The sequence below is a fragment of the Narcine bancroftii genome, chromosome 4, assembly GCF_036971445.1.
Source record: "Narcine bancroftii isolate sNarBan1 chromosome 4, sNarBan1.hap1, whole genome shotgun sequence".
NCBI lineage: Eukaryota > Metazoa > Chordata > Chondrichthyes > Torpediniformes > Narcinidae > Narcine > Narcine bancroftii.
In genome coordinates, this window is record NC_091472.1 from 255,179,274 (window position 1) to 255,192,524 (window position 13,251).

General features: G+C 41.9%; 1 protein-coding gene across 3 annotated transcripts in view; it reads right to left on the reverse strand.

The window, feature by feature from the left end:
• The window catches only part of sec22a (SEC22 homolog A, vesicle trafficking protein), an 83,427-nt gene that overhangs the window by 22,089 nt on the left and 48,087 nt on the right, over positions 1–13,251 (reverse strand). For all 3 annotated transcript variants that reach the window (XM_069934787.1, XM_069934786.1, XM_069934788.1), the window contains one exon: positions 5,751–5,869. In XM_069934787.1, the coding sequence (XP_069790888.1) occupies positions 5,751–5,869 (119 nt within the window). The remainder of the gene's footprint in view (positions 1–5,750; positions 5,870–13,251) is intronic.

The following is a 13,251-nucleotide window of genomic DNA, read 5'->3' on the forward strand; positions in this document are numbered from 1 at the left end:
AGGGGAAGAATGAGAGGTGGAGGAGTACAGACCAACAGACAAAAGGTGTTAATTGGATATGACGAGAAAAGGTGAAAATTGATTTTGGCTCTGTAAAAGGAGACAGGAGAAAGAAGATGGGGCGTGAGGAGGTTTCTAATCACTCACTATTCATTCATTTTCTGGAGTTGTGTACTGTGGTCAAGGGCAGCATTTACCACCCACAGTGGTCTCCATGAACTGTTACAGTCCTAGAGTTGAAGGTGCTCTCATGGTGCCATTAGGAAGGAAGGTTGAATAAATAGCAATATACTTCTAAATAAGAATGGGGTTCCACTTGCAGCTACAGGTGGTGGTGCTCCTGAGGGCCAAGTGGCCTTGTCTCTCCTGATGATTGGACCTTCAGTCCGTTGCAGCCTGCATAAATTACTGCAGTGAATGTGGTAGAAAGTATACATAGTCCTAATGGTACATGAAAGGTCAATTTTCCTAATACGTTAACTCTTATTGCTCCACAGATGCTGCCCAGCTTGCCTGGCATTTCTAACATTTTATTTTCCTACTTGGAAATATCCAGCATCTGTAGTGTTCCACTTTCATTTCCAGGAACAGGGGTTGGCCTTTAATCCTCTAAAGGCTATTCCAATATTCAACAGGATGACAGATGATCTGTTGCTCAATTCCATATTCTGTTTTTGCTCCATGCCCATCAACATCTTTGAATAATAACAATCTACAAAAGTCGATGCAAAACTCATAACCTTGCTCTATGGTAGAATGCAATCTAATTAACCTCTAACGCACTAGAGTACATGCATGGATAATGCTTGTTTCATCTGCACACTTTAAATGAGCAGTGAAAACATTACTGCCTACTCAACTGTTTTCAATACTGTATCTGCATTTTATTATTAAATTAAATCAATATCATTCAGGTGTTTGAAATAATACTTTATCTGATTAACATGATCTTCATAAGCATCAGTTCATAAATTGAGCAGATTGAAATCCTTTTCATCTCTTCCAATGAAAGTTACTTTCTAACTTTTATCATTTAAGAGAAGATTGGATGTGTACATGGATATGAGGGGGTTGGAGGGTTATGGGCAGAGAGAGGGAGGGGGAAACTAGTGGAATTGTTCAAGTGAACCAGCGCGGACTCGAAGGGCTGATATGGCCTGTTTCCGCGCTGTAAACAGTTATATGGTTATAAATAAAAGGCAACAAAAACAAAATTCCCAAACAACTAACCAATCCCGTGTTTCACATTACAGGTAGTCCTCGAATTCCAACCTATGCGAGTTATGTCCAACCGCACATACGAGCAAAATTTTAAAAAAACTTTATTAAAACTATTGTACAAGTTCATATTTTGCATTAAAAGTCCTGTGTACAGTGGTCCCTGTTCCCCAATTTATGACCAAACCCAAGTTACAACCAATCCTTCCAACACAGTCTTAGGTCAGGGACTACTTGTAGTTGTTTTAGATCAGTAGACTGCCATAGCATGTAATGTATCTGAATGGAGCCAATAACCAAAGGTGTACAAATCACATCTAACACCATCTCTGATCCTGATAATACTCAAATATTTCCATTTACAAGTGTTAATCATCTTGCTGCTAACTGGGTTTACAAATAATTCATCAGATGTTATTTTTTAAAAACATTTTTAAACAAACAGCACAGTAACAGGCTTCTAAATCCACAAGCTTACGCTGCCCAAATATCCCAATTAACCTACAAACCCTGCTCATTTTGAAAGGTGGGAGGAAACCCATGCAGACACAGGGAGAATGTACAAACTCCTTGCAGACAGTGCTGGATTCGAACCCTGGTCGCTGTGCTAGGTTAATAGCTATGGGGAGGATTCTTCTGATAAACTTCCAACCTTCAGCCCTATTTTAGTTTTATTAACCTTGTCCCCTCTTTATTTCAGTTTTATGCAAGTTTTCTGATTTGTTTCAGCATTTTGAGTACTGTATTCTTGATCACATCACTTGAAATGTGCTCAGTTGTATACATTTGTGTTCATAAAGTTAGAATGGAGTCTGAGATTATCTGCATCATCTCTTTGTGAGGCCTTTTCAACACTAATTTACTTTTGGCTGTAAAATGACAATAAAAAACTCGATTCAAAATTCCTCTTATGCCAATGCCCTCTGATTAGTTTCTGTGAAGTTAAAATAACACTCCCTGGCAGCCCCAATGGTCGCCAGTGATTCCACATTATTGGTTGCTTTTTTTAATTTAAAGATAACCTTGATTAGAAGGAGGGCTTAGATTAGATTTAGCTTTAGTTTTTGTTTCTTTTTTCCCTTTATTTTATTTGTTATTTCAATAAATGGGCTTAACATGGTTACATAGATCATTTCAATCAAATATTGTTGAGGTGCTATGAGCAATTATTGATGTGGTTTTATCTACTTTTTTTTAAATGTTTGCTTACTTGTATACAAATGACTGACTATGTAACTGTCAATTCTGCATTTATATTAATATGTTAAACTCAATAAAAATATTTTTAAAAGAAAGAAAATAATACTCCCACTCCATGGACTTCAGAGGCTGGAATCTGGAGCAAAAGATAAATTGCTGGAGGAAATCAGGTCAGCTAGCGTCTGTGGAGGGAAATGAAGAGTTGACTTTTCCATTTCCCTCCAGAGATGCTGTTCGACCTGCTGAGTTCCTTCAGCAACACATTTCTTTTTGGTCAACTCCATTCAGCTTTTCCTTGCTTAAACAGCTTGTCATCTCTTGAGTGCAAATTGTTAGTTACCTTATTGACCATACCAAGAAAAGTCAAAATTCTTTCGCTGCCTTCACTTGTTATATGAACTCAATTACTTAAGAACTTTTCCTTTAGCTATGTACTCACGTCCAAATTGAACAAGCCCATCTTTATAAAACTGAATTTAATTCAACATATTGGCCTTCATCTGTGCTTAGACAACATTTTCTAATACACTGAAGAACAACTCCAGTGATGTTCATAATTTCCTGCCCAATAGACATTTAACCAAATTTTTACTTTAGGTTCACAATGTGACAAAGAAATTACAATTTGTGTTTACAGCTTAGTAACACTCTACCTTAAACTGAAATTGAAATATTTTTGTGTTTTGAATGTAATCAGATCTAACTATTCCCAAATGCTGAAAGCAATTTGATAGAAGGTACTCTGAATAATAAAAGGACATCAAGCAAACAAGCAAAACTAGATACTTTAGATTCATTTACAGAAAAGGTAATCAGTACTTGTCAAATGACGTGGAGTTTCATTGTAGCAAGTAGACTACACTGGGCTGACAACATAAAACAATCTGGTGAGAACTCATTGCCCAATTCAAGCCCAGGAACTTTATTTTTCTTTGATGTCAAGAAATTGAGGGGCTCAGTACAATGATAAATTAACACAGAATTAAATAATAATGTGGATAATGAAGTGAAAAGTTGAGAGGGGCTCAGGCTCCATAAGAATTGTTTTCTTTAGTAATCCTGCATTTAGCATCTTTACATTAATTACATTGTATTTTAAATATTACCCTCTCTTATTTCTCGACCAGCTGTAACTAATAGTCTCTCCTCTTCAAATTTAGGTTAAATGTCCATTTGGTTTTTAATGAAAAATCATTTAAATTAATTTGATTTGCAATTTAGTGTCGTTTGCTCTTTCCAAAAACTCACAAAACCCTTCAGGCTCTTTGCAAAAGGTTGCATTTAAGACAATTAAAAAGTCAATACTTTTGTTTAAAGTGGACTTAATTCAAATGGATAGACAATGTGATTTGCATTCATTAATGAATGCTCACAAGTAAAACACAAAGGTCTGCAGACACGAGACCATTTCATGCCTGGCCTCTGCCAGGAGGACGTCTACAAGCTCGGAGGGAAAACTTAAAACTTACCTCTCATAGAGCAGCCCTAAAAAGCTGCACCAGCGTCGCATTCATGATGAGCAGTGCCTCGTAGCACCCTCTGGATTCGATGGAGGCAGGGTGACTAGTGCTGTAGCACCTCCCATCATAAATACGCGACAGTACAATGGCTGTCTTCCCTACCCATAAGCCTCCATGGAACTGGAACCACTTTGTGTTTCCCAGAACAGTTCCAGCTGCTTGGGGGAATTATAGGTAGGGAAGACAGCCCCCACTGCCTGGACGGCTCCTGCCAGCTGCCCCTGCCCTGACATCTCCTGCCCACTGCCCCTACCTTGAGGGGGTTATGGAGGGAGAGGGGTGAGTGGGGACATGGGTCATGGGCTGACAGCATCATCAGCCTGCCCCTAACCAGCTGCTGCACATTCCAGCCAGGCAGGAGAGTGCTGTGCTCTGGTGATTATCATTCCCCAAGAAGGGTTGTATTTGGCACCTTGGAGCCGACCACGGCGCATTTGGAAAGGTAGATCTCTGGGTGTAAGAGTGGAGAACCTCCGCCTTTACAGTTGGGCATTTTTCCATTGCTTAGAAGGGTCTATTGTGGTTGAAGTAAAAACAGTGCTGGAGGAACCCAGCAGGTCACCTCACTGACAAAAGGCAAAGGAGGAAAAACCCAACACCCAACCCCAACCAACCAATTTTCCCCTGCAACCGCTGCAACCGTGTCTGCCTGTCCCGCATCGGACTTGTCAGCCACAAACGAGCCTGCAGCTGACGTGGACATTTACCCCCTCCATAAATCTTCGTCCGCGAAGCCAAGCCAAAGAAGATATAACTAATGTTTCAGGCTTGAGCCCTTCATGAATGATCACAAACTGTATGTAAAATAGGTATGGGTCAGGAGGATAGTTTTTGCAATATATATCAAATATAGGCATTCACCTTTAACAAAAAAGTACACAACCACTCGTAACCAAGAGGTCTTGGGATGCTGGAAAACTGGAACACCACACAAAATGCTGGAGGGATTTAGTGGGCCAGGCAGCATCCATGGAAAGGAACAGACCATCAACATTTCCGGCCAAAAGCAGGAATGGCAAGAACTGTGCGGATGCCCGGATAAGAGTCAGGTCCTGGGAGAAGGAATGATGGGGGTGGGGGGAAGAGAAAGGAGCTAAAAAGTGATGGGGGAAGGGGCAGAGGGGTGAAAAAGAGACACTCTGATTGGAGAAGGGATGGAGGTGGGGGCTTAAGGAAGGACTGTGTGATTAAAAGGTGACAACAGTTCATGATGACGATTGAAAAAAAAACATCTTCTGCACCTTCATTCAATTCTAAGACATGTTACAATTTGTACTTCCTGTGCAATTCAGATTAATATAACACATTGGATTTCAACAGACTCACTTATTTTCTTGGAACTGAATGAAAACAATTGCTCAATAAACTTAGAAGTAATTACATCAGAAATATTTAATCTAATGTCAGCACTCGGTTGCAGTTATCAGCCATCGCTTGCCTGTACTTAATAAGGTTACTTGAGCTTGAAACCTAATGAGAATTCTCTCATCAGATCACTCATTTTTCCAGAGTCTATTAATATCCTTTTCTCAATCCCATTTCACAGTAGGAGCAGAACTCTGACAATTCTGTTCTAGCTGTGCATTATCAGTTGCACGAGAACAGCCTGGGTCAGCTCAATTTTTCTTGTTACCAGCCCTGCACAGCACTGTTCATTGCCTCTTGGGCAAGGGTGAGAGAAAAGGAACATCAATGTAAAAAGGTGCATGCTCACCGTGTCCTTTAAATGAACATGAAAGAGGTTTTGCATTAAACTTGAAGTTTAATTAAGACAGGAAACATACTGACTGAAGGAAATACTGGACATCTCACCTGAAGTAAATTTTCTATTGCATGAAATCCACGGATTAGATTAAAAGCTCCGCATAGCAGACTTAGTAAACAAGATATGATTCCTGGCAGCTTCACTGGTTCCAGTCTCTGATTTGGAGCTGTGGCAAAAAAAACCCACTATAAATCTATTTGCGTATTACAAGCTCGAACAGAGTGTGCCATGTGCTGACATGTACATTGGTTTGGTAAGAAATATTTGTCAGCCCCAAATTTATCAGCACACAATGAGGCACAAGCCATGACTTGGATTTCCAGTTTGCTTGAGTTCACTGGCTTCAATCAGGAAAACACATGCTGAAGAAAATTTGACAACATTTCAGCAGAAGGGCATTTTGAAGGTTTGCAATACAATTTCTTTAAAACTGTAATTGCCAGCAATTACAGTAAAACATGGTTACTCAGGGTTTTACATGGGCCAAGTACAGTTCCATCCTTATCTGATATTTGGAGTGGATCACTGGAGTGAGTAGAATGCAAGACGTCATAGTTTCAAGGTTCACTCGCCTTTAATTCTTGTAAAACAAATAGTTTTTTTGCCCTTACTCACTTCAGTGATCAGCACTGGACATCAGAACTGTACTTGGTAATTATGTCATATAATGAAGGTCAACATTTCCCACCAAAGAACATTACATGAACATTACATTAAGTCTGCAGACACTGTGATTGTAGTAAAACACACACAGAAATGCTGGAGGAACTTGGCCGGCTTCACAGCATCCATAGGAGACAAAGATATATTACCAACGCTACAGGCCTTCTTCAAGGTATAGGCAAAAAACAGGAAGGCGTCAGAATAAAGAATGGCAGGAAGAGGAGTCAAGACCAACAAAAGGTGATAACTGGATATGGTAAGAATTAATTTTGGCTCTGTGAAAATAGATAGAGGGAAAAGGGAAGAGAGAGAGAGACAGAGCTGGGGGAAAGGTAATAGGGAGAAGAAGGAGTGGGGTTTAAGCAGATACCGGAGAAGTCAATGATAATGCCATCTGGTTGGTGGATGCCTGGACAGAAGATGAGATGTTGTTCTTCTAATTTGCAGATGGTCTCAGTTTGGCAATGTATGAGACCATGGTTAGACTTGTCTGCAAAGGAATGAGATGAGGAATTAAAATGGGTGGCAACTGAAATATCCCCACTATTGCAGCAGACGAGCTTTAATTCAGCTGAATGTAAAGTCTTCAAAGCATAAAAGTAAACAATTGATTTAATGTGGTTGCAACCGATTTACTTTTTGAGAGTAAATCATTGATTAAAGAAAGAATGTTGGGTGTCATAGATATAAAGAGGAGCTGCTACAACTGGCAAGGAAGTCACTAATGAGAAACTCTATGATAATTGTCAAAGAAGCCAAAGAGATGTCTGTAGCTACAGATGATTGCAAATACCTTCCCAGACATTATTTTAGTAGCACTGCGCTTGCAAATAAGATGTAGTCTGTAATACATGGAGTACAGTTAAATTGTGGCTAGATCATTACTGCAGCATCTAGAGACTTAGATTAATGATCCACACCAGGAGTTTAAATCCACTGCAGTAGCCAGGGAATTCAGTTCATGAAATAACTCCTGCATAAAAAGTTCATGACAGTAGAGATGCCACACAAGTATCAGATTACCACAGAAACTCATTTGGTTCACAAATTTCCTTTGGGATAGAAAATCTCTAGCCTTATGACATTTAACTTTTCAATAAAAAGTGGTTGACTGTGTAATGGCCTGGGGGGAGGGGGGGGGGGGGTGGAGGGAAACTTGGTTTGGTAACAATTAAGATTGGATGAAAAATGCTTGCTTGGTCAGTAACATGCCATGAAGGAAATTACAAAAACCTGTTGTTTAGTACTTGAACATTCACTAAAAACATAAATTGTACACTATAATTTCAACTTCTGATGCATTGTTCATTTTATCCTGCCCAGTTGTTACAATTGTGGTCCAAACAGAAATGTTGTTTATATCTTCCCTCCACACATATCTAGAACATATAATCACATTAATGCGGCAAGCTCATGGTTCAATTTATTGTCATGTTCACTAAAATTCAGTCATTTCCAACCTTTTTATGGCTCTGGCCCCTTAGGACACTGCTCAAAGTTTATGGGCCCCCTTCTCAGTGAAGCAATCAAGTTTAGTTGGTTTCTTTCATACTTCTACCTACAACATAAAAAACATACAAAATATTTTGATTTCAGCCTGTGGCCCCCTTTAAATGTGTTGTGGACCCACTGTGGGGGGAATATGGACCTCCATTGAGAATAGTGCCCTACATACACGAGAATCTTTCCTCAAACAACGTGTTGCCAATGAATTCAGCACCATTATTAAAACAAGGAGATTCAGATCTGAATCAGAAAAAGCTCAAGTGAAACATGAAAGTCTGTAGACGCTGTAATTTTACTAAAACAAAAATGCTGGAGGTATTCTGCAGGACATGTAGCGTCCATAAGAGGTAAAGATATATAACCATTGTTTTGGGCCTGAGCCCTTCTTCAAGGTATGAGTAAAAAGCAAATTTAAAAGTTGAGGAGAAGAAGGGCAGGGGAAGGACCAACAGACAAACTGTGTTAATTGGACATGGATAAGAGGGCAGAACAGGAAAGGTGAGAATTGATTGGGGGAAGGGGATGGCTCTTTGAATGCAGAGCTGGAGGAAAGGAGACAGAAGGCCATTTCATGTCGGGCTTACCCCTTGAGAATGGCTACGGAGCGGATGGAAAAATGGGAATTTGCCTAAAGAGCTACTCCAGTGTCCCATTCATATCCAGAGGTGCCTTGCAGTGCCCTCCGGATCTGACGGAGGTGGGGCAACTGGTGCTGTAGCGCCACCCGTTATAAATACGCGGCAGAGCAATGGCCGTCTTCCCTACCGTAATCCCCTATGCAGCTGAAACTGCTCTATCGTTCCCAGAACAGTTCAAGCTGCATGGGGGCTTATGGGTAGGGAAGACAGCCATTGCTCTGCCACGCTTTGAGCCATAGGGAGTGGTCCCGAAGACTGAAGCGGGTCAGTGTGGCAGTCCCAGCCCACACCGGCCACCCCCGACAGCTCCCGCTGACAGCTCCTGTTGCTGAGATTATCCCTCTCAGAGAGGGGTTGAAATATGTGATTCGGAGACTGCCTCCGCACATTCAGAAAGGTAGATGATTATACGTTTTGCTGGAGTTTCTCCGCCTTTACATCCTGACTTTCGGACTATCTGAAATGGCCTAGAGGGAAAAGGGAAGAGAGAGGTAAAAGGCCCTTTCATGCAGTGAAAAAGCCCGACTGTAATTCGGGATTCTCTCCCTTTATGTCAGGATTCTTAGCTCTATGACTGTGCCATGGCCGGCTCCGACTGCAATCCCTGATAGGGAAGGATGATCGGTGGAGCATTGCGCTCCACCACCTCACATGAATGTACTGCCGCTGCAAACTGCTGGCTAAGGGCAGGCTGATAACAGTGTCAGCCCATCACCCATCTCCTCTCTCTCTCCCACCATAACCCACTTAGGGCAGGGTGGGCCGGCGGGGGCGGCGAGTGGGAGCTATTAGGGGGCGGCCAATGTGGGCTGTGATAGCCCCACTGGCCACTCCTGCACCTCACCACGCCACTTTGGCCTTTGGGGCCGCTTGTCAGCGGCTTAAAACGTGGCAGAGCAATGATCGTCTTCCCTCCCCATAATCCCCCACGCAGCTGGAACCGTTTTGGGAAACAGAATGATTCCAGCTGCGTGGGGGATTATGGGGAGGGAAGACGGCCATTGCTCTGCCGCACTGGGACCTACGATGCCATGGTCCCAGTTGCCCCGCCTCCACTAATTCCAGAGGGTGCTACGAGGCGCCGCTCAACATGAATGCGATGCAAGAGCAGCATTTTAGGGATGCTCCATGAAAGGAAAGTTTATATTTTTCCCTCCGCGCTTCTAGCTAGCCTCCAGATAGAGGTTGGCATGAAAGGGCCTAGAGACAGAGCTAGAGGAAAGAATTAAGAACAGATTGGGGGGGGGGGGGGAGGGGAGCCTAAAAAAAAGGAGTCAATGTTAATGCCGTCTGATTGGAGGGTGGCCAGACAAAATTTGAAATGTTGTTCCTCTAATTTGCAGGTGGCCTCAGTCTGGCAGTGGTTGAGACCATGGACAGACATGTCAGCATGGGAATGGGGCAGGGAAATGATAAGGATTGGCACTGGGAGATTCCCACTATTGCGGCGAACAGAGCCAGAGTGCTCATTGAAGCTGGAGGACAAGGTTGTTACATCTTGGACATTCTGTTTCAAGCAATAGGATCACAATGGGGCTGATTCTGCTGCATTCTCCCTTCTAATTCAAGGCAAAATTCCCTGCTTCAACACAACTGTACACATTTATGGTCTCATCACTGAAAGTAAAAAAAGCATTCACTGTCAATCTTTAATAAACTTCATAATGATCTGATAAGTTGATTTGTCATTCACGAATACAAACCTCAACACTTGTGAACTTGAAGCTCTTTCTATGGCAGTAAATAATGAACAGCCATCACATTTCAAGGGAATATTTCTCGCAATCATTTTAGTTCTACTTCCATCAACCTGAAGGCAGTACATTTTATGACAGCACATAGAATTCAACCTTATCCTTTTGTGCTGTTGATCAAGCACTGCAGCATGTGTTCAGATAACCATTCATCTCACATAAAACAAGCTATCTCACTGGTAGCCATCAATATTCATCATCGCAAGGCTAACATTTTAACATTACTCCCAATTTGATGTCAGCACAAATTTCATGTTAGTCACAAGTGATTAACTCTCAATCCAGATCTGCTAAATATTTGTTTGCAGAGTGAAAGGTTAATTCACCTAATATGCCTGAGATTGTCTGATCTCGGAAGCTAAGCAGGCTCAGGACTAGTCAGTGCTTGGAGGGGAGATGGCCTAGGAAGACCAGCTGCTGTAGGTTTCTCTGAGGGGCACTGGACAAAGTGGTGACTCTCTGTTCCTTGTGGTAGACAAGAGTTAAAGAATTTAATGTATGTTACATTCTAAATGTAGAATTATGTGACAACAATGGAACCTTCACCTTTTAACCATATTTTTATTACAGATAATGAAGTCCTTCCCAGCTGAGCTGTTTTTACAGATACTAAACAACCATTAAAGTATTCTAAAACAAAAGCTAGAAAATACAAATTCTGTGCAAGTCCCAAAATGCGATTCAAAAAATACACAGGGTTTGACATTTGGAAAATAGGGATTTTGACATCAGGATAAAAGTCACACAAATACTGGACTTGGACTTTGAAGTTTTATATTCAAAAACATTTCACTTTTCACATGATGTTTGCATTTTGTTTCCAGTATTTTAATGTACTGTAGTTATTAAGCCCACCTCACTGACAAAAGGCAAAGGAGGAAAAACCCAACACCCAACCCCAACCAACCAATTTTCCCTTGCAACCGCTGCAATCGTGTCTGCCTGTCCCGCATCGGACTTGTCAGCCACAAACGAGCCTGCAGCTGACGTGGACTTTTTACCCCCTCCATAAATCTTCGTCCGCGAAGCCAAGCCAAAGAAGACATGGAACAATAATAAATAGGAGCAGGAGTCGACCAACACAGCCCGTCGAGCCTGCCACATCATTCAATAAAAAGATGGATGATCTGGCTGTGGACTCAGCTCCACCTATCTACCATTTCCTCACAATCCTAAATTTCTCCAAAGATGCAAACACTGTCTTAAAATATCTTAATGAGGCAGTCTCTAGTACTTCCTTAGACAGAGAATTCCACAGATTCACTACATTCTGGGAGAAGCAATTCTTCCTAAATCTTCCTAAATCTACTCCCCTGAATCTTGAACTTACTTTTCTGGTTTTATCTTGTCTATTTTTATCCCTTTCATAGTTTCTATGTTTCCATAAGATTCACTCATTGTTTGGAATTCCAGGGAGTATAGTCCAAGGCAACCCAATCTCTCCTCTTAGGTGAACCCCCTCATCTCCAGAACCAACTTGATGAACTTCTGCTGCACTGCCGCCAAAGCAAGTCTATCTTGTCTCAAAAGGACTAGAACTGTAGCACGCAGTGCTGCAAGTGTTGTCTTATCAGTAATTGCTGGGTTATCAACTCTATTAAAATAAAACAAAATTAAAACCCAAGGCAATATATTAACCAATGGGCTGAAAAATAATGGAAAAAAAAACCCATTAAACAAAACCATGAAGATTTGGAAACACATGGAAGACTGTTGATGCTGGAATCTGAAGCCAATCATAATCTTCTGGAGAAACTCAGCAGATCAAGCAGCATCAGTGGAAGAAAAAAAACGGTCGATGGTTCGAGCTGAAACTCCATCAAGACCAAGGAAAGTTATGACAGAAACAATGTGAAGAAGACAGTGTAGAAAGGGTGGCACAGGGGTTCCGCATGGAATTGCTGAACTGGGCAGAGGCAGAGGACTAGTAGATGCCAGGCAGAGGGAGAGAGCAGCAAGAAGAACAAATGGGTCAAGTGGAGGAAGATGAGTCATACAGGGTGAAATGGATGATTAGAAGACAAGAGGCTGCAAGTATTTGAATCTGAAAGTGTAAAGAGAGAGCAGATGGAACCAAAGGGGGGGGTGTGGGAAGAGCAAAAAGCGGAAGAATCAAGTGAAGGGTAAAGGTACCATATTGTTACACAATACTACATTTAGAATGTAACCGTCATGAAATTATTTAACTTTTTTCTTCAGTAGTGAGGAGATGGGTGGAAGGGGGAGGAACCAAGGAGGAGGGGGAACAAAAAAGGAGAGATTGGGAAGAGCAAAAGGGGTGCAGAAGAGAGAGAAGACATTACCTGACATTAGAAAATTCTATATTCATCCCAATGGGCTTCAGACTGTCCATGTAGAATATGAGGTATTTTGCCTCACTCTGGCAGTGGAGAAGGTACAGGTTGGTGTTGGAATGAGAATGGAGTTAAAATGGCATGAAACCAGGAGTTGAAGATGGCTATTGTGGACAAAACACAAATGGTCTCTGTCCATATTTGATCTCACCAATCGAGAGGAGGCTGCATCAGGAACATCAAATTCAGCACATAAGGTTAGTGCAAGTGCACATGAGGCCTTGCCTAACATGGAAGGGCTGTTCGGCTACCTGGATGATGGTAAGAGAGGAAGTGTCAGAGCAAATTTATGTTTTCTGCAGTTTGAAGGGGAAAGTATCGGGGGTAGAGGTGGGTGGACAGGGATAAGCAGACAAGAGAATCAAGGAGAGCGTGAGCCCTGTGGAAAGTGGAAAGGGATAGGGAGGGAGGGGTAGATGTGTCTGGTGATAGGGTCAAGTTCCAGCTGGCAGAAATGCTGGAGGGTGCTGTGCTAAATGCAGAGGCTGGTGGGATGAAAGGTGAGGACGAGTAATTCTATCCTTGAGGAAATGTGGGAGATGTCTCCATGGACCACAAAGGCAGTTAGCATAGAGGGCAGCACAGTTAGCGTAGCGGTTAACGCCACGCTGTTACAGCACCAGCGATCTGGGT